General features: G+C 37.4%; 1 protein-coding gene across 4 annotated transcripts in view; it reads right to left on the minus strand.

Moving 5' to 3' along the window:
* Map7d3 (MAP7 domain containing 3) overlaps positions 1 to 15,671 on the minus strand; it is a 32,398-nt gene extending 16,727 nt beyond the window's left edge. For all 4 annotated transcript variants that reach the window (XM_071606788.1, XM_071606789.1, XM_027940167.2 and 1 more), the window contains exons 1-6: positions 15,549 to 15,671; positions 10,114 to 10,212; positions 9,942 to 10,025; positions 8,961 to 9,124; positions 5,140 to 5,254; positions 881 to 973 (exon numbers count right to left, since the gene is read on the minus strand). In XM_071606788.1, coding sequence (XP_071462889.1) covers positions 881 to 973; positions 5,140 to 5,254; positions 8,961 to 9,124; positions 9,942 to 10,025; positions 10,114 to 10,212; positions 15,549 to 15,615 — 622 coding nt within the window. In that variant the 5' untranslated portion in view covers positions 15,616 to 15,671. The remainder of the gene's footprint in view (positions 1 to 880; positions 974 to 5,139; positions 5,255 to 8,960; positions 9,125 to 9,941; positions 10,026 to 10,113; positions 10,213 to 15,548) is intronic.
* Between the last annotated feature and the right edge of the window lie 4,808 nt (positions 15,672 to 20,479).

A 20,479-nucleotide genomic window follows, 5' to 3' on the forward strand; every position in this document is an offset into this window, starting at 1 on the left:
ATTCAATTTGAGGTCTTACAGATGAATGAATACAAAGCAACAATGATCAATGTAAACTGCTGTAAAAATGGTAACTTTCCCAACAATACATAGTATAATAGGATTGGACACTGCTAATCTAATCAGATTGCACTGTCAGGGACAAGATTACCTGAATTAAGGAGCAAAGGCCTCAGCATACCATAATAACCCCAAAGAAGAAACCCAGGTAACATATTTGACATAACCACCTCCCATAGTATGGTGTCCTTATGGGAACTCACACATGGAGAAAAAGAATTGCACATGACAAAACAACCTTTACATGGATTTCCAGATATATGTCATTGACAATCATCAAGTGCATTGCCAAAAGCTCCCAGGAATTGACTGAACTTTTTTGTTAAAAATGAGCTTTGTGCCAGGCATGCTGGTACACGCCTGTGATCCCAGCAGCTCAGGAGGCGCATGAGTTTAAAGCCAGCCTCAGCAAAAGTGAGGCACTAAGCAACTCAATGAGATCCTGTCTCTAAATAAAATACAAAATAGGGCTGGGGATGTAGCTCAGTGGTGAAATCAGTGCCCCTGATTTCAATCCCCAGTACCTCCTACCAAAATGACCATTGTTGTAAATAAATATCTTGCTCCAATAAGTATTTATATTGTTAAAGATTCCTATGAAATGGCATTTGTTCCAATAGGGTTGAACCTGAATCAATTAAGTACAAAGTCTTCCATAAGTGAATGGTGAGAAACAAAAAGCAACAAACACATATGAAAAGGTTCCATCCATAGAACTTCAAGGAGGAAAAAAAAGGATGCTTCACTTTTCAGTTTCAGAAATGATTTTTAACCAATAATGTTGACATAAATATGCGTGTTTTAACCACTAACTAATCACCTGGCTTGTCCTCCATGTGTTCTATGTCAGTAGATGAATGTACTTTGTTTTCTCTTCTATTCAAAGATGAGCTTCTCTTATTTTCTGTTTTTCCTAGAGGTCAAAAGCAAAGAAATATTACTTTTCATAAATGACATAAATATATTATTTTAGGAGCCACTCATGTTTACATATTTTTGTTTATCTTATCTACCCTTGCTTATAAGAATTTAATTTCAAATACAATACAGAGATTCTACTCCCCAAACTTAAAACTAATTTACTCTGTTACTGAAATGAAAATAAGGTGATTTAGAAAATGTTAAAATTTAAGAGGTAAAATGTCTGATACTATCCACAACATCAAAGTTCCCAAATTAGGAATATACAACCTTTGATTCTAGACACAATCCATGATGTCTAATAGTAAAAGTGATTTATATGTTAGTTATAACTAGTATTTTTAAACAAAAGTATTAATGTCACAACTTAAGCAACCCAACCATTCACAAGGGAAAACAATCTGCTTCCAATAGACACTTTTTTCATTTTGCTTCAAATATTCTAGTTCAGAATACTGAGGAATGTCTGTTTGAAAAAAACAATTTCTCTCTTTTTTTATTGGTTGTTCAAAACATTACAAAGCTCCTGACATATCATATTTCATACTTTAGATTCAAGTAGGTTATGAACTCCCATTTTTACCCAGTATACAGATTGCAGAATCACATCGGTTACACATCCATTGATTTACATATTGCCATGCTAGTGTCTGTTGTATTCTGCTGCCTTTCTTATCCTCTACTATCCCCCCTCCCCTCCCCTCCCATCTTATCTCTCTATCCCATCTGCTGTAATTTAATTCTCTCCCTTGTTTTTTTTTTTATTTTTTCCCTTTCCCCTCACAACCTCTTGTATGTAATTTTGTATAACAATGAGATCTGTAAATTAAAGTACATATTGACAATCCAGCATCATTTGAAAATTTGAATTGATAATGTGATTGTATAGCATGAACTACAAAGTTGTAAGCAAGTCAATGATTAAGTTACACAATTCCTCATTAGTAGACTGCAAGAAATGACAAAATACTGAGAATAGTTATGAGTCAGCAATGAGTGGAAGAAAAATAAGACTATTTAAATCAACCAAGATTTAAAACAAGATTATTTAAAATATTACATATTAAATTGTGAACTTCATTTGAGTTTCAAATATTGATCTCTCTGGATTGAATAGGTCTCATTTCAATTTAAAGAGATTTTCTGGAATCATTAATTACAGTATTCATCACTTTGGAGTATATATCATACTGTACCTTTAAGTAGGTTACTTCACAAAGTATCTTCCATAATACCTTCTATTAAAAACTAGTAAAGAAATCATTTAAAAAGTTAACTTGGTATTGCTCCTTCAGTATTGTTTAACTAGTTATTACCTTACCTTTTAAGTCATCGCCTGTCCCTTCTCTTTACATGTTTCATGAATATGGCAAGTGGACATATCAATGAAAGCATAGTTTTATATAATATTATATTTAATCTCTGCTAATTCTTGAAGTAAATAGGTAATAAAACATAGTCAACACTTGTAGAACAATGTTCATGGGACACAAATATGCTATTGCAATTATTGCTATCTAATTTTTCTAAGAGATTTAGTTGGTAAATAATACATTAATTTTACCACGAGACAAGCAAGGTGCTAAAAAAAAGTCTTCCTACATTAGCGTATGAATGAACCCAGGCTACACATAAAAGTGCTTTGGAAAAGAACAATGAGGGAGGAGAGGTGGTATGTGGATCCAACTTTTCCCAGACTATTGTAAGAGAAAATGTGCTAGACTAAGACTGTCAACAAAAGTAAACAAAAGACAAAATGAAAGCTCATAGTTGAAATTGTAAGAGTTTTAAGACAAATAACAGGTGAGTTTCAACAAAATAAAAATCCTTTTTTCCCCTGAACCTATCACAAGTATAATATTGTTTTGGACAAAAAACAGAAATCCTATCCACTAGATTAGTCACTGCTACGATTCATTATTCTTTAAATGGTACCACCCAGAATCTTTTGCTGTACTAGAATTTTAAAGTCATCAGCATTGTTCAAAAAATGTCAAAGCACCTAATAACACAAGGACACATTTTTTTTAAAGAGAGAGAGAGAGAGAATTCTTTAATATTTATTTTTTAGTTTTTGGTGGACACAATATCTTTATTTTATTTTTATGTGGTGCTGAGGATCGAACCCAGCGCCCCTCACATGCCAGGCGAATGCACTACCGCTTAAGCCACATCCCCAGCCCAACGAGGACACATTTTAAATTCAAACTATTATGATGTCTTATTCCAGGCATAAAAATGATATTGTTTCATCTTTTTTTGTCCTTATTATTAAGACAGGGTCTCAAAATATTGCCTAGAACCTCCTGGGCTCAAGTGATCCTCCCATTTCAGCCTTCTGAGTAGCTGGGATTACAGGCACATGTCACCATGCCCAGCTATCTATCTTTTTTTAATGGCCAAGTTTGAGGGAATGATGCAGAATTTGTTTCCCAATGTTTTTCTTGCCAAGATCATTCCTACTGCTTCCTCTGGAAAGACAAAGGTATTTTTCCTCTTAGATTGATAGATATGGTTGCTTAATATATTTCAATACATGTGAAAAAAGTCAGAAATGGTCACCAACACACACTGAAGTAAAGATTTTTTAAAAAAATAAGTAATACTAGGCTGGGGTGTAGCTCAGTGACAAAGCACTTGCCTAGCAAGCATAAGGTACAAAGTATAAAAATACAAAATAGTAATGAAAAGGGGAAACACCAGGAACAAAAAAGGTATTTAAAGTATTCATAACAGATAACTTCATTTTATTTAAAACAACACTGCATTTTTAACTATGAAGATTTGTAAAGTGAACTTGGCAATATTCTTATCATTAGGGTGTTTAGGGGGACCTTGTTTCTAAATAAAATGTAAAACAAATAGCTGGGGATATGGCTCAATTGGTAGGCACCCCTGGGTTTAACTCCTGGTACCAAAAAATAAAAAATAAAAATAAAGCATGTTAAGGTAGAAATCATTGAATTTCTTGATGTCTTAATTATGAAACAAGGAAGGCAATTGTACTTGCTGATATATTTCACAAGTTCACTGTAGATAACAAATATGATATTTGTAAAGCAGATCAATCTGTCCACCACTATATTTATGCTATTATTTTCTTTAAATGACAGTGTAAACTGAATGACTAGTCTAACCATACTTTAGAAAACAAAATTTCTAGAATGTGAATTAATTTAAAAGTAAATTAAATTAATTTACATTCTACAAATTGACTAGAATGTGAATTAATTTAAAAGTAAAATAAATTATTATGCCACTTAATGCCAATGTCTTTTGGCAAAATATGTTTCAAACATTTCAAATTTGAGCCCCCAAATCCCATCTAATATGATTAACACAAAAATCATGAAACAAGGATTTATATTGATGAAAATACAAAATAGCAATGGCCATCTCATTCTACTGTAAAATAATGTGGTGTTTTTCTGAAATAAATCTAAATGTTCTACAATCTAAACAAGAGGCACTGTGTAAATACATAAAAATAATTGATTTCCTTAAGTTGAAAATCAGCAGAATTCATGACATAACTACTTACTCTTAGCAATAGAATTTAAGACGTGTAAATGACATAGGCATCTATTTAATTAAAGCAGATAAGCCCTGCTGAAGATTTTCAGTAAATATAGATCATTTATCAACTGAGAAAAGATATGATATTTACTGTAATCATATTTTTACAAGACAATATTAGCTGAAAAAAATGAGTTTTCATAGATGTAGTTCTATGGAGGACAGATTTACATTAATTAGGAATATAATATTTATTGTCAGTCATTCCTTCCAAACTATATAAACTTAATATTTTATTTTATGAAACTGCGTAAAATTATACCTACATATAAAAAAAACTTATGGTGAGTAAATAGTAAAGAAAATAGTTTATTTTTTAAAACAAGTAGTGTGTAGTTATCATTTTATGCTGGTTATAAATTTAATTAAGATTTGGGGTATACTGAATTAAAATATATTATAAAATCTTACCTGTTTCTTCTACACTGTCATATGACACAAATTTAAATATAAATTTACTGTGTATAGCATTTTTGTTTAGGATAGAGATTACAATCTTGCTATAAATGCATCCTTATAGTAATAGCCAACATTTAAATATGAACATTAGTGAACTTAAAATTTGATTGTTGTTTTCATTACCAGGTTTGTTTTCAGAATTTGCCATGGCGGAGCCTTCCCATGACCATCTCTTTTGCCGTTGATCAACACGGTTAGTCCGTTCCAAAGTGCGAGAAAGAACAGCTCTGTATTTTTCCTATTTAAAATAAATGCCAACACAATTTTCTACATTCATTATATTAGTAAAAATTTTGATTTGTGGTTTACAAAGCAAACCTCATCACCAAATTTCATTATCAGAAGTTTTTATTAGATAAAAGTTTAAAATAATTGGAGACATGTTTCAGGTACCAATCAATACCAGTGCTTCTTCTGAATAGTTTCTTTTTTGTTTTATGAACCCTGCATCAATGAACTGACCATGCTTTCCTCTTTGCTTATATCCTTAGGAAATTTACAGTCAAACTTATGGTTTATTTCTCTCTCTCTCTCTCTCTCTCTCTCTCTCTCTCTCTCTCTCTCTCTCTCTCTCGGCACTGGGGATTGAACCAAAGGGTGCTTAACCACTGAGCCATATCCCCAGCCCTTTTTTATTTTTAATTTTGAGACAGGATCTTGCCAAGTTGCTCAGGACCTCGCTAAATAGCTAAGGCTGGCTTTGAACTCAAAAGATCCTCCTGTCTCAGCCTCCTGAGCTGGAGGATGTGCTACACGCCGGGTTTGTGGTCTATTTTTAGCAATTGCAAAGACTGAGTGCTAATCATATCTTACCTACCTCAATACCTTTATCTACCTAAATTCTCCCCTCAGCTTGATTCCCTCAATCATTACTTTCTCAACCATTAATTTTAATATCTGGTGTGGTATGTATTTTTTAAATTTCCTTAAATTTTTGTGAAATGAAGCAAGAAAATAACAGCATAAATATCAGTAAATCTATGCCACAGTCATCTATTATACCCACACCTACAGCAGCTTAATTCTGGTGTCAACTAATAGTGTTCTAAAAAAGATAAGTGATGTCTTTGTCTTGACCTCAACTGTGCATTAAACTAGTCAAATCACCACTCACAACTGCCATGCTGTGGCAGAAGAGCTGCACTCCAGAAACGAGATCTTTACTCAGATATTTCTCATTTCTGTGTGTAAAATACCATGTACTATACTTGAGTAAGCAAATCAACCTCAGGACCAGAGGTTTTCTATTCTTCCTTAACAACCGTTTCATAGCAACATCATCCTTATAATGTCCCCACCATTTCTGAGGGCAAAGATAAACATGCCAGGAAAATGAAAGAGAATTTATGTAATGGCAATATTTGAAAATCACATTTTCTAACAGAAAGTCAAGTTATTCTAAATTGCTTAGAAACCCTGGAACTATAATAGACTAAAACCAGAGAAGAACCTTGCCTTATGAAAATATTTCTGATCCATAAGAATTGTATCCCACTGTTTTTAAATGTACTGACCTTCTGTGCTGTCTTTCAGGTTCCTTCTCAAATCTGTGGCTGCCCATAGCTTACGTGTAGTTTCCATCTTGTGTCATATATATCTCCTCTCTATACTCACCTCTCCTTCTCTACTCTTCAAAATTATATTCTCATTTCCTATAGCCAAGCCTACTTAAAGTGCCCCATGTCCCCTACTCTGTCTGGGACTCCCTTACACTAGCTCTCTGGAGTTCTCTCTTCCTTCCTGCCCCTTTGGCTATGTCTCTGGCTCCCTTTCTTTCTTTTGTTCTTTTTGTTTTGTTTCGTTTTTCTTTTATGGTACTAGGGATTGAACTCAGGGGCACTTGACCACTGAGGCACATCACCAGGCTTATTTTATACTTTATTTAGAGACAGGGTCTCACTGAGTTGCTTAGGGCCTCACCATTGCTGAGGCTGGCTTTGAACTTGTGATCCTCCTACCTCAGCCTCCTGTGCCACTAGGATTACAGGCATGCACTACCACACCTAGCCTTTGGCTCCCCTTTTGTCTGCAGTGTCATTTTGTTATATTCTCTTCTCTGTGTTCTGTCTTTCAGCTTTTTTTCTTTTTACTTAGATGGTCCTTTCTCTATCTCTCTCTCCTTCTCTCTCAGTCCCTGGGACTGTCTCTTCTCCAAGGACCCTCCTCTTCAATCTGCACACAGTTTTCTATTTTACATTCTTTGGTTCTTGAACTGTCTTTCCTTAGTTCCTACTATTTTCTCTGGCTTCCATGAGGACATGTTTCACAGAAGACAATGGAAAGTGACAAGAAATTATGAAAGATATTATACTAAATACTGGAACATGAAACCTGCAGATCACAAACATCCAAAGAAAAAAGTTCAGGTTGGGCTGGGGATATGGCTCAGTGGTTAAGCACCACTGGATTCAATACCTGGTACCAAAAAATAAAAAAGAAAAGAAAAAAGAAAAAGGCTCAGGTTGGGTATGTTGGTACACATCTATAATCTCAGCTACTCTGAAGGCTCAGGCAGGAGGATTGTAAGTTTGAGGCCAGCCAGGGCAACTTAGTGAGACCTTATCTCAAAATTAAAAAAGAAGTGTGGGCTGGAAATAGAGGTCAGTGGTAGAGCACACCTGGGTTCAATCCCCACTACTGAAAAAAATGTTCAGTAAGGCAGAGAGGAAAAGGTAACAGACCATGTATGGGGAACAAAAGGCACAAGAAAATACTGAAGATCTCCAGATGGGGTGCAGGGCTGCGCATGAAGCACATGTGAGAGCACCTGCATCCACCAGAAAGGAGGACAAGTATGTACCACAGAGAAAGACAAAAGAAGTTTCACAGGGAGAAATGGAACCAAAGAGACAAGGAGAAAAAAAGAAATACAAAAATCAGAGCAATCGAAAATAAGGAGGGAGATTAAAGATGCATTCACACTGAGAGAATGACAGGCAGAGAGCTAGAAGATGGGGAAAAGCATGGAAACTCTAAGACAAAGAAAATAAAAAGAAAAGTGAGTGGTCTCAGGAAGAAAAAGTCAGGGTCAGAGAGTCTAAAACATATTTAGAGACACTGAATAGTCAGTGGAACAAACAGACTGTGTCACAGAGAACATGCCAGATTCAGAAGGAGTCGAGCAGTGAAATGACCTATGAGACAAAAATTTAAGATTAAAAAAAAGGAAAATCATAGAGAATGACAGGTAGCCAGATGCACAGTATAAATAACAAAAGACAAACTGATTGCAGAGGCACACATGAGGAAGAAAGGGGGCATAAGGAAGCCACCGGCTCACACTAACATGTCACACACCAAAAAGAGCCCAGAAAGGAAGAGTGGTAGTGCCACAAGACAAGAGAAAAAATGAAGAATGCTGACCATGAACCACAGGTCCATAGGGGCCAAGTCAGAAAAGGGACTGTGAAGCACAAAAGGGACAGGGACAGGGAGGGAGAGAGTAGGCACACACACAAGAGAGCCAGCGTACATGGAAGGGGAGAGAAAGTGCTTAGATTTGATTGGGGAGTCACACAATTAGAGGAGTCTAGAGAAACCATCTAGTCAGATGGGGGCAGGTCAGGGAGCTGAGGCACTGGGGTCTGTCCTCAGTCTCTAGGCAATGGGACAATAGTGAATGGTTTTTGATAATAGATAGAACTGCTCAGAGCACAACCCAAATCACAGGTATCCTATGAGCCATATCCCAAAGGCAAATGGGACCTCTGTTCCTACATCTGCAAGGCTACTCCTTTCTGAGGTTAGGGTCTGAGCTCCTAGGACCTTATCAGGACAGGGCAGGAGCCTCTACTGCTGAGGGAAGGAAAAGGGAAGAAGAGAGGAAAGAGCTGGGACTGAGTTCTTTTCCACAGGGAGTAAAGCGACAAGGGCTAAGAATAAACATATTTCAGATTCAGGCAACATATGGTATCATCTGATGAATAGGCTATAAAATTAGATACCCTTTCTTCCTCGAATTTTTGTTTTCTTTTTTCTTCTGCAGATATTCTTCGCCGCTCATCTTTTTCTTTTTGTTCTCTTAGTTTTCGTTGCTTTTCTTCCAGATGTTTTTCATATTGGAGCTTGGCCTTTCTTTCTTTTTCAAGTAGTTGTATTTCTTTACTGGCTGAAATAATCCAAACACAATTTCAAGGTGTAAGAGCCAAGAAAAAAATTTGTTTTCTACATTACACACAAAGAAAACAGCTAATATCACTCATTGTCTTTCTCAAAATAACATAACCTAGCTAGAAACTAAAGATTTATGTAATAAGTGGATAAAAGTGGACACTAAAGAACCATTTTTCACTGGGTGCTCATTTAACTCTGGTGATTTGGAGTGTCTGAGCCAGATGACCGTCATCCTGTCCAAATGGTAATTTCAAATTAAGGGGGTTGAGGATATAGCTCAGCAGATATAGCTCTTGCCTAGCATGCACAAGGCCCTAGGTTCCATCCCCAACACTTAAAACAAAAGCAAAAATAAAACAAATTAGCTGGGCATGGTGGCCCACACCTGTAAACCCTGGATTACAGGGATTAGCTGCTCAGGGCTTCGCTAAATTGCTGAGGCTGGCTTTGAACTAGAAATCCTCCTGCCTCGACCTCCCAAGATGCTGAGATTATAGGCATGTGCCACCATACCTGGCTTAAAATCATTTTTACTAAAATCCCATTCTGCTTGTTTTTACAGATGTTGAAGAAATGTTCATATCTTACTTTTCAGAAAATTACAGACAACAGAAACTACATCTTGAAAAATTGAATAATTTAGTCAAAGATTTTTTATCTGATTTGGTAACTGGATTTAATCCAATATAATAATCTTTTATATAACAAAAGTTATTATCTATCATATAAACACAGAGAAAAAGCAAGTAAAACCAATATGAACTTTACATAAAATTTATTCATTTTAATATAAATAAAAGTCTGAAATATACCTTCTTGTTGTCTTTTTCTTTCTTCTCTGCGCTCCTTTGCTAATTTTTGTTTTAAGTCATTTTTTAGAACAGACCCATCTATTACTTTAAAAAAAGAATATAGACATTAATATGCTATCAAATCTTAAAGATACAACACTTTGCTGTTCTTGAAGCATTAAAGAAATTATACCTGGCTTAAATGCTGATCTTACAGTTGGAGACTGACTTGAAAAAGAGCTAACTCCACTTTGATCTCGCCTTTCTTTTGCAACTGCTTGAGCGGCAGCAACTAAAATATTAGGAGATAAAGGAAAGGGATTAGATATCAAAACACAAACAGGAAATAGAGGGATCACCACAGTCAATTTTATGTGATGATAAAGAACTGGGTCACTCTTCAAGGTAAAATTGTGACTGCTTAATCTGGGTCAACAATAAAGATGTACTGAATACCTATATTGTTCAACAATACCTGATTAAAGAGTTAAAAGTGTTTACTATGGATGTGCCAAAGTATTTGTGGACATAAAGACAACTGTATTGTATGTGGCAGCACAAGTTTATGGATCAATGGGAGACCAATGATGATAGCTCTTCAAAATGTGTGAGAAGGACATTACACCAAGTAGTAGAAAAAAACTGAGCTGGCCAAGAACTGGGAAAAAATATGTTTCACCATAATTTGGGAATTTAGAAACTAATAGGTTAAAAATTAATGGATCTGAGGGTACAGTGCTCGCCTAGCACGTGTGAGGTGCTAGGTTCAATCCTCAGCACCACATAAAAATAAAATACAGGTTATTGTGTCCAAATACAACACACACACACACACACACACACACACACACACATATATAAATTTATGGATCTGAATCTGGAAGCAGAGTATGAACAGTGAAATCCTCAGTGCTTGGGCCCAATATCAAGAAGTACATTTGTAAGTCATCTAGAATAGGGGCTTTCTATCGTGGCTGCACACTAGAATCACCTGAGTCAATTTAAAAACATCAGCAATGCCTAATCCAGCCCCAGGTGGGGCACAAGCATCTGCAATTGTAAAAAGCTCGATTCTCTTTCTTGTTTTCTTCTTTTTGGTGTGTGCTGGGGATTTAATCCAGGCTTTCCAGTATTCTTAGCACTTGAGCTACACCTCCAGGCCTCCCAAAGTCTATTCTAATTTACAAGGAAGGTGGAGGCAACAGCAATGAGTAGAAGGAATTTCCAATGACATATCATTCTAGGTAGCAAAACATCAAGCAAAAGCAATACAAATTGTGCAAAGTTGCTAACATATATCAACAGGCAGAAAAGAGAGAAAATAAACTTCAGTAAGGACTATGTGCAAGATTAGGAAACTGCAACTTGAGATAAAGTAAGAAAGACTATAAAATGATACACATGAGAGTTATTATAGGGGATCTCTGAACCCTTTGATTCCTGGACTTTTTTAGGAAGGGTATGGAGAATAACATTGAAAACTGTTTTACTCCTGTATAAAAGCACAGAAAATATGCACCTTTGAAACTGCACACAAGTCTGATTGTTAGGTATAGGAAAAATATAACAAAGATGGGTAATCAAAACAAATAAGGGAAAAGGGGGCTGAGGTTGTGGCTCAATGGTAGAACACTTGCCTGGCACATGTGAGGCACTAGGTTCAATCCTCAGCACAATATAAAATAAGTAAAAGTTTTAAAAATATTAAAAATAAGGGAAAAGAGGTGCTTTCCTTGCACTTAAGCTACATGGGAGTTGTTTTACAGGGTAACCTTGAAAGTGACATCACAAATGCTGCCATAGGGATCACTATTTCAAGAGAGAAAAGGGATATTTTTTGACCCATGGACCTAACAGCTCAGATAATCTAGGACCTGACTAAATTTGAAGATGAGACTCTTCTCCTCTTTCTTGATAATTCAACTACTGGCAATTATGTGGAGACAGTAATTTTTACAAATAGTCTATAAATTGAACCCTTCCACATACTTCCCCACTCACATTTTTGTGAACACAGTATTGTTTTTGCACATTCAATTCTCCTATTTAGAAGTCCTAAGAATTGGACTCTGAATTTTACAATTTAGCTGACCATAAGACAATTTCATTCAAAAGGTACAATTTTACCAGGTTCTAAAGATCTTTATTAAAATTTTTGGTTGTAAATGGACATAATAACTATTTTATTTATTTTTTAATGTGGTGTGAGGATGGAAACCAATGCCTCACACATGCTAGGCAAGCACTCTGCCACTGAGCCACACAACCTCAGCCCATAAAAATCTTATACCACATAACCTTAGAAGTACTTGCGGTGGGATTAATGAACTAAATCATATAAAGACTAATATAGTAATAATATTAAACCCGATTTTTAGATCATTGTATACAAATTCCTACTGGCAAGAAATATGTTCACAAAAAAGACAGGCTTTAAAAATTATTTTAAATGTCCAGGTAATGAGAGATTATGTCCAGATTCAATTCCTTCCAGATTCACTTCATTCAACTTCACTGAATGAGATAATTTGTTTAACATTCATTTGAAGTATTAATGCATACATGTGTATGTATGTATGTATATATATACATATATATGTATATATATAAATATACATATATATGTATATGTGTGTGTGTGTGTGTGTGTGTGTAACAGCAAGGGCAATGGATGATAGCTCAGAGCACTTGCCTAGCATATGAGGCCCTGGGGTCCATTCCCAGCCCTGAAGGGAAAAAGAAAAAGTAATGGCAAGGTACAGTAAGTATACAACACTATATTATTTCTATACTTGTTATCCCAACTCTAAACTCAAAGTAAGGGACCAAGCCACCTTTTGCCTGGAAATTGAAGAATATTACTAAAATTGAATGAGGTTAAAAAAATTTAAATAGGGCTGGGGTTGTGGCTCAGTGGCAAAGCGCTTGCCTTGCAATGTGATGTGCTGGGTTCGATCCTCAGCAGTCACATAAAAATAAATAAACAAAATAAAGATATTTTGTCCATCTATAACTAAAAAAATTAAATAACTGAATTATGAGTCTTAATATTTATACAACTGCCATACCAAATAATACATATCACTTTGCAATCTACAAAGTTCATTTGTATTACTTCATTTAGCAATTCTATGAAGTGCACATTTTTATATTCACCAATGAATAAACTGAAGCTAAACATAACTTTCCCAGATCACAGAGAAAAATAGTAAGTGATAAAGCCAGGAATTAACTGTACTTTAAAAAGCAACTAATTTTGAAATATTAAAGTATTAAGAAAAAACTAATAGGAACACAAATTTGCAATCAGGGAACCACACACACACACAAAGGTAGATTGCAGAATTTTGCCTAAAACAGCAACAGCCAAAGTCCTAAGGATAAGTACTTTCAGAAGACACCTCCCCCCCCCCCACACACACAAAGCCAAACCAATATCTTAAAGACAATAAAAATTAGGGACAATTTTCTACCATTTAGAGCTGTCTAGAATAGAATGGCTATGTGGAAAAACAGCCAATTCCCCATTACAGTATATGGTCCAGTTGTAGAACCTGCCCAGAATTTTCTAGCTGGGATACTGACTTCTGAACTAAATTTAAGATTACTCCAGCTCTCAAATTCTATGATAATGTGGCTTTCAGTCTCAGTGGCTTTTTCTGCATTTGTTTCTTGGAATAATAAACTCTACACTGAGAAATCATGTGCGGATTTAAAAAATAAGAAGGAAAAGGTGACATGTCAGGAGCAAAGTTTCTTATGCTCATCTGGCTGAAATATTCAAATAAACTTTATTTTAAAACAATTCTGTATAAAAGTGTGAAACATGTCTCTTGTCAATATAATACTACAACCTTAGCATAGTGCTACACAGAGAAACGTAACTCAGTAAATGTACATATACACACACATTTATATAGTGTATATACATGTACATGTATATAATGTATATATATATTAATGCATACATGTATAAATGTATAAAATAAATATGTGTAGAGTTTACTGTGCACCTACATAAGTTATTTGTTCTATTTTAATTCATGCAGCTAGGCTCCCAGTAGGAGATGAAATTGACCTTCTAGCAAAAACATTCCATTGTCTCATTGACCCCTTCAGGAAAATGCTGACACCATGAGGGCATTTCTAGTCAAGCTAGTGCTTTGTGGAAGTCTAGCATGTGATGTTTTTGATTGTGAATATGAAAGGGGCAGCAAGGATGTAAACTATGCTGTAAACTAGGGTTCTAGAAGGGTTAAGGCTTTTTTGCATGATATTTTTGAAGTTTGAAATGCTGTAAATTAAGACAACTTTCCATAATTTTAAAACATTTTCCAAAACTCAATATACAAATGTTTTTAGTGGATATACAGACAACATATTAGAACACATGCTCTTTCCAACATATTGGAATACATGCTGGTTAATTTCAATCCTTGATAATCTACTATCAGAGGGCCTAAGGTGTCAATAAGCACTACAAGTTACTGCAAACTCTGAGTGAACCAAACATAGACGCAGAAGGTATAGTCTTTTTTTTTCCCTACGGAACAATGAAAGTGTATTTCTTTCTGATATATTCTTTGGAAAGTTGATTCAAAGTCTTGTTTAGTATCATATAGCCTCCCAATCTCAATCTAAATTAACTTCTTAATTGCAAATGAAAAAAAGGAATTTTTTTAAAAAACCAATAAAACCGTTTTATTCACGCTCATAGCAGAGGTAATTACTGAGGACAGGCTTAAAACACCCTCCCGTGAGCAAGAAACACTCTGGCTCAGTAGGAGCACACTATCCCGAATCAAACAACGCACTGCCACGTTTGATTAATGTGTTTTTGTTGTTTGTTCGTTTTTTTTTTTTTTTTTTTTTTTTTAGGAGGGAAAAACTTTCTGACGATGGGATCTGTTGAGATGAAAACACTCTTAAGTACTGCTCAGCCTAGGGACTGCAAAATGTCCCAGGAAGGTGACATCTTGTCGAAGTCGTGCTACAGCAAGGCAAATCAGGAGGTACAGAGAGCCAAGTTTCTTCCCAACTTTAAACCCCCCCACCCACAGCTCCTTCCTTCCTGGACTTTGACCAGAAGGGTGTGAACGCCTCAGGCTGGGAAAAAACTCAAACTTTCCAAGGCTGGAAGCGCTGCCCCAGCCGCAGTGGCGGCGCGGGTGCGCGGGGTCTGGGTCTCCCGCACATCCCCGGTAGCTGAGCATCCGTTCGGCCGGTCGCACGGGTGTCCTCCGTCCTCCAACGGCGAGGCTCGGGGCCAACGGCGGAGTCCGAGGTTCCAGCCGCGCGGGCCCCACCCGCCTGGGCAGTGCCCGTTAGTTCACTCGCGCCCAGCCCGCGGGACTTTGGCCATTGGCAGCGACAGTTTGGCCGTTGGCAGCGGGACTTCAACCACTGGCAGGTCTGGACAGTCGTTTCCCCTCCCGCCCCCTGCTCAGGACTCCCCGAGTTCCATCCCCGGGGATTCCCGCGGGGGTGAAGGAAGGACCGGACCGCGCGTGGCGACTCCGGAGAAAAGTTTTGTGGAACTCGCGCCGCGGCTCCTTTGGCCTCTAGGGCCCTGGGAAGCCCACCTCCCGTGATGGCCCGAGTTAACCTGAGAGCCACCGGCCAGCTCACCCATACGTTCTCGAAGTCCCCGCAAGGATGTGCTGCCGCTGGGGCCGGCGACAGTGTGGTCCGCCATCTTCGGAGGCGAGATGGGACCCACTGGTGACTCTGGAACGGCAATGCGCAGGCGCTGCCGTAGCCTCCGAGTGCCGTAGCCTCAGAGGGGAAAGCGGCCTGGACCCCGGGGGGCGGGGCGGGGCGGGGCGGGGCCCGGAGAGCCACCGCGCCGCCGTGGAACCCTCAATCTAGGCAGCGCGGCTCTTCACACATCTGGTCGCCTCACCGACTGGGCAGTGACTAATTTATCTGAAGAAACCCTCTCCTATTTTCGTGCTGTACTCCTGCGCATCCTGGGTGCTAGCCAATCAGTAGCCTACTTGCCCATCCAACATTCCTGTTCTCCTTTTTTCATCTCTACCTAGCAACGCATTAATATTCCACCCTTCCCCAGCCATTCATTTAGTTAGGGTACATTTACGGAGTGCCTCCACCGAGCACTTGTATCACCAGTTTACTAGTCTTTGAACCACAAAGGCCTGAGTTGAGGGAAGAGGCCCAGGGACAGGATGGGAGGATACGTTGCTGTGAGGTGCTAGGGGCTCTATTGTGAGGAGAGACTATCTTACCTGGTTGCAGACCAAATGATGACGCCATTGGGCCTCAAAGTTGAGTGAAAAATCACTGGGATATGTGTGTACCTTTAAAGTAAAACAGAGCACTTATTGGCATGAATCTCCAGATTTGGAGTGAGGCTTTTGAGGTTGCAGAATATTTTTCCCATTCACAGGACAAACTAAGTTGGCTTGAAGAACATGATTTCATGGCCACTTGCCTATACAAGATGCACTCACCCCTGGCATTAATGTATTATTACTGTGTGTTATGACACATGGTTGAAAGGAAAGGGTTTATGGTTGGGGCTGCAGGAGAGCCTCAAAATGGAGCAGGAGACCACTTATAGGACAGCACTTGAATAAGCCCACTGAGTCTCAGAATGAATCAGACATCAAAATGACATAGCACATTACTATCTTGTGTGTATATGTATGATTACACAACCAATGTAAGTCTACATCCTGTATAACCAGAAGAATAAGAAGTTATACTCCATATATGTATAATATTTCAAAATATATTCTACTATGATGTATAGCTAATAAGTACAAATAAAAAAACGTGGAAGCTATAAAATGGAAGAAGCTAAAATACCAAACACTTATTGTTATTATGTGCCATGTACTGTTCTTTTTCTTTCTTTCTTTTCTTTTTCTTTCTTTCTTTCTTCCTTCCTTCCTTCCTTTCTTTCTTTCTTTTTTGTACCAGGAATTGAATCCAGGGTTACTTAAACCCTAAGCACATCCCTAGCCGTTTTTATATTTTATTTAGACACAGAATCGTACTAAGTTGCTCAGGGCCTTGTTAAGTTGCTGAGGCTGGCTTGGAATTTGGGATCCTCCTGTTTCAGCCTCTGAGCCACTGGGATTACAATGTGTGCCACCACACCCAGATCCATGTACTGTTCTTACTTCACTACATGTATTAACTCATTTAGTCCCCCTCCTAACCTATGACATATGTACCATTATCAACCTCATTTTTACATAAAGCAGAGAGATGTTAAATCTTTTGTCCAGAGCCACACATAAGTGACAAAACTGGAATCTGAACAAAATGTTTCACTACAGTATTCATGTGCTTATGCCTTCTGTAATACTGGTTCATGAGAGTTGAGACATAGAAAATGTATAAATGATTAGTATTCAGAATTCAAAGATCTAAATGTATGTAAGATAAAACAACTTCCAAAAAATTGGCAAAAGGCATAAACACACCTCTCAATAGAAAACACAAATAGCCAATACATATTGAAAAATGCTCAGTCTTTAGTAGTCAATACAAATAAAAAGCACCGAATAATATCATGTTACACCTACAGATTTGGCACAAATTAAAGACTGAACAATAAGTATTGGTGAGGAAGTAATCAACAACACTAGAAGCCCTGCTTCTAAGTAAATACAGTGATCATAGTGCCATGATTATTATTATGACACACCTGTGATTAGGGCACCAGCAAAGTACATACACATACACAAACCCAAATTCAACTTTGATGAATTGGGTTTTAATTCATTGGAAACTTCACAAATAGAAAATCTAGAAAACAACATCACCATTGTGGTTTCTTGCAAAAATGTGGAACTCAAATCTAGAAATGATAGAATATTTGGACAAAGCGAGGCTGTAACTTAATCTACAAAACAATGGTCCTAGATACTTCAAAATGTTAGTGTCATGAAAGACTGAAACATCAAGAAAGTGTTCTAGTTTGGAAGAGTCTAAAGAGACCAAATGCAGCGCATGATCCTTGAATAGAATCTGGATTTAAAAATAACTCTAAATGACATTCATTATTGGGATAGTTGGAAGATTTTGAATATAAACGGTATAATAGATAATAGTGCATAAAGGTCACATTTCTTGGGTGTGGGGCTGGGGTTGTGGCTTAGTGGTAGAGTGCTTGCCCAGCATGTGTGAGGCACTGGGTTTGATTCTCAGCACCACATAAAAATAAATAACGGGGTAAAAATGGGAGTTCATAACCCACTTGAGTCAAAGTGTGAAATATGATATGTCAAGAACAATGTAATGTTTTGAACAACCAACAATAAAAATTAAAAAATAAATAAATAACACAAAGGTCCATTGACAACTAAACAATATTTTTTAAAAAAGAATTTGGAGGTGAAGCCTCATAATATTTGAAACACATTGATGAGGAGGAGTTAGGGGAGAAAACCAGATAAAAGCAAATACCAAAAAATATTAAAAATCTGGACAGTCACATGAGTTCATTTTGCCATTCTTTCAACTCTTCTATAGGTTTTTCTTTTTCATTTCTTAATCTTGAAAGTTTGTCTTCAGCTTACTTAGAAACATAAAATTGATTGGGAACTACATATGGGGAAGCACCCTACACAATCTTTTTGGTATTCAGATTCTGTTAAAACTTTAGTCTAGCCTGGGTGTGAGAGAGGGAGGGGAGATAAGACATCCACAAACAAAAGTACAAGGAGCTGGTTAACTAATTATGATAGGTTCTAAGAGTTGAGAAGGATGAGGCATTAGTCCTGTTTGAGATGTCAAGGGAAGAAGTGGCACTTATTTTGGGCTTGAGATGGGGGCCTAGGGAACCAGATAGTCCTTGTTTTACTTTCAAAAGACCAGTACGCCTTCACCACAGCACACAGTTCCTGAGTGGGGAGATGGGTCCATTTGGGATCAGAGCTCCCTATTTTTAAAAAATAAGCTTGGAATCTGGATTTTAATGTAAAACCTCTTACTTTAAAATGATGACAACATTTAAAGTTAAAAAAATACTCTGTAGGGTTAACAAAAATATCAAATATCTAGCCAGTGTTCACATTTTCCAATTATTTCACTATTTGCTGCTTGAATAAAAATCCAAATCAGGGGCTGGGGTTGTGGCTCAGTGGTAGAGCACTTGCCTAGTATGTGTGAGGTACTGGGTTTGATCCTCAGCACCACATAAAACTAAATAAATAAACTAAAGGTCCATCAACAACTAATTTTTTAAAAATCCAAATTAAGTCCATAAATTGCCTTAATTGATATGCTTTTAAGCACATTTTAATGTATAGGTAACCCTTCTTTCTCTCTAACATCTTTGATGGATTACTATGAAATTTAGTATTCATCGTTTCATTCTGTAGGTAAGTCATCCAATTAAATTTTACTGCCCACCTACTCTGTGTCTGGCACAGATCAAAAGACAGAGAAGGAAGTCCTGCACCTGGCCTACACATCTCATTGACTCTAAGCTAATGATTCATATCTGAGTATCTTTAGATATTTCCCTGGGCCTAGAGCAGCTCCCTAAGGACCCCCTGCCAGACTGTCTGTACATTTCTCAGAATAACATGGAAGGTAAGGCTCCCAGCTTGGGAAGAGTGGCATCTATTCAGGAGCTAAAACAGATTCATAGCTGGGAAAGAATATAGGCAGCTCCTCCTCTCCCTCTCCTCCCTCTAGTCTCCTCCTGGTATCTGAGAAGTGTTCCCTAGGGAGGGCAGAACAGAACAAGAATCCAGTTCACTTATTTCTCTCTCATTTTCCCCTTTAGAACTTACACCAGGGCTGGGGTTGTGGCTTAGTAGTAGAGTGCTTGCCAGGCATGTGTGAGGCACTAGGTTTGATTCTCAGCATCACATATAAATAAATAAAATAAAGATCATCTACAACGAAAAAAAAAAAAAAACTTTACACCAACAGGAAAAATATTCAGAAACCACAGTCATAACAGGTCTAGGGATTGTCAAATATTTTTCTATTAAAAGATAAAATTTATAAAAATTTAATTTACATCTAATAAAAATTCAGGGAATTTTCCAGTCCAACACATTTGTTGTATTAAAGCTGCCACCACCTCAGCACTGTACTGAGTTGTAAGCTTCCCAGCTATGTGGGAGCTCTTTTTCCCCTGTCCTGAGCTACCTGATTCATCCATTACACCCAGTTTAGACAGAGCTCTGGTTTTGTAATTTTTTCTGCTTTCATGTCGACTCTTGCCCTGAATCTATTGCCTCTTAAGGAACAGACCTACCTCAGGGCCAGTTCATTTCTCAATTTGCTCATGGAAGCCTTCTCAGATGTATAATTCTTACCACAACTGCAGCAACTCCTCCCAAATGACACTTTGGCATCCCTCCTTCTTTTTGCAGAGATTGAGAAGGTGGGGATGATAAAAAGGATAGAACAGGACACCTCACTCTTGAACTTCCACAGGCTGTCCTGTGCCATCTTCTTTTAGCGAGCCTCTGGTCTTTCCTGGGGTAGGGGCCTGATTTTCATTGTCTGGGATCACCAGGGTAGGAGGTGTGAGCTTCTGAGGGGATGAAGAAGACGCTGGGTATGGTGGC

This window comes from Marmota flaviventris, chromosome X (assembly GCF_047511675.1).
Source record: "Marmota flaviventris isolate mMarFla1 chromosome X, mMarFla1.hap1, whole genome shotgun sequence".
NCBI lineage: Eukaryota > Metazoa > Chordata > Mammalia > Rodentia > Sciuridae > Marmota > Marmota flaviventris.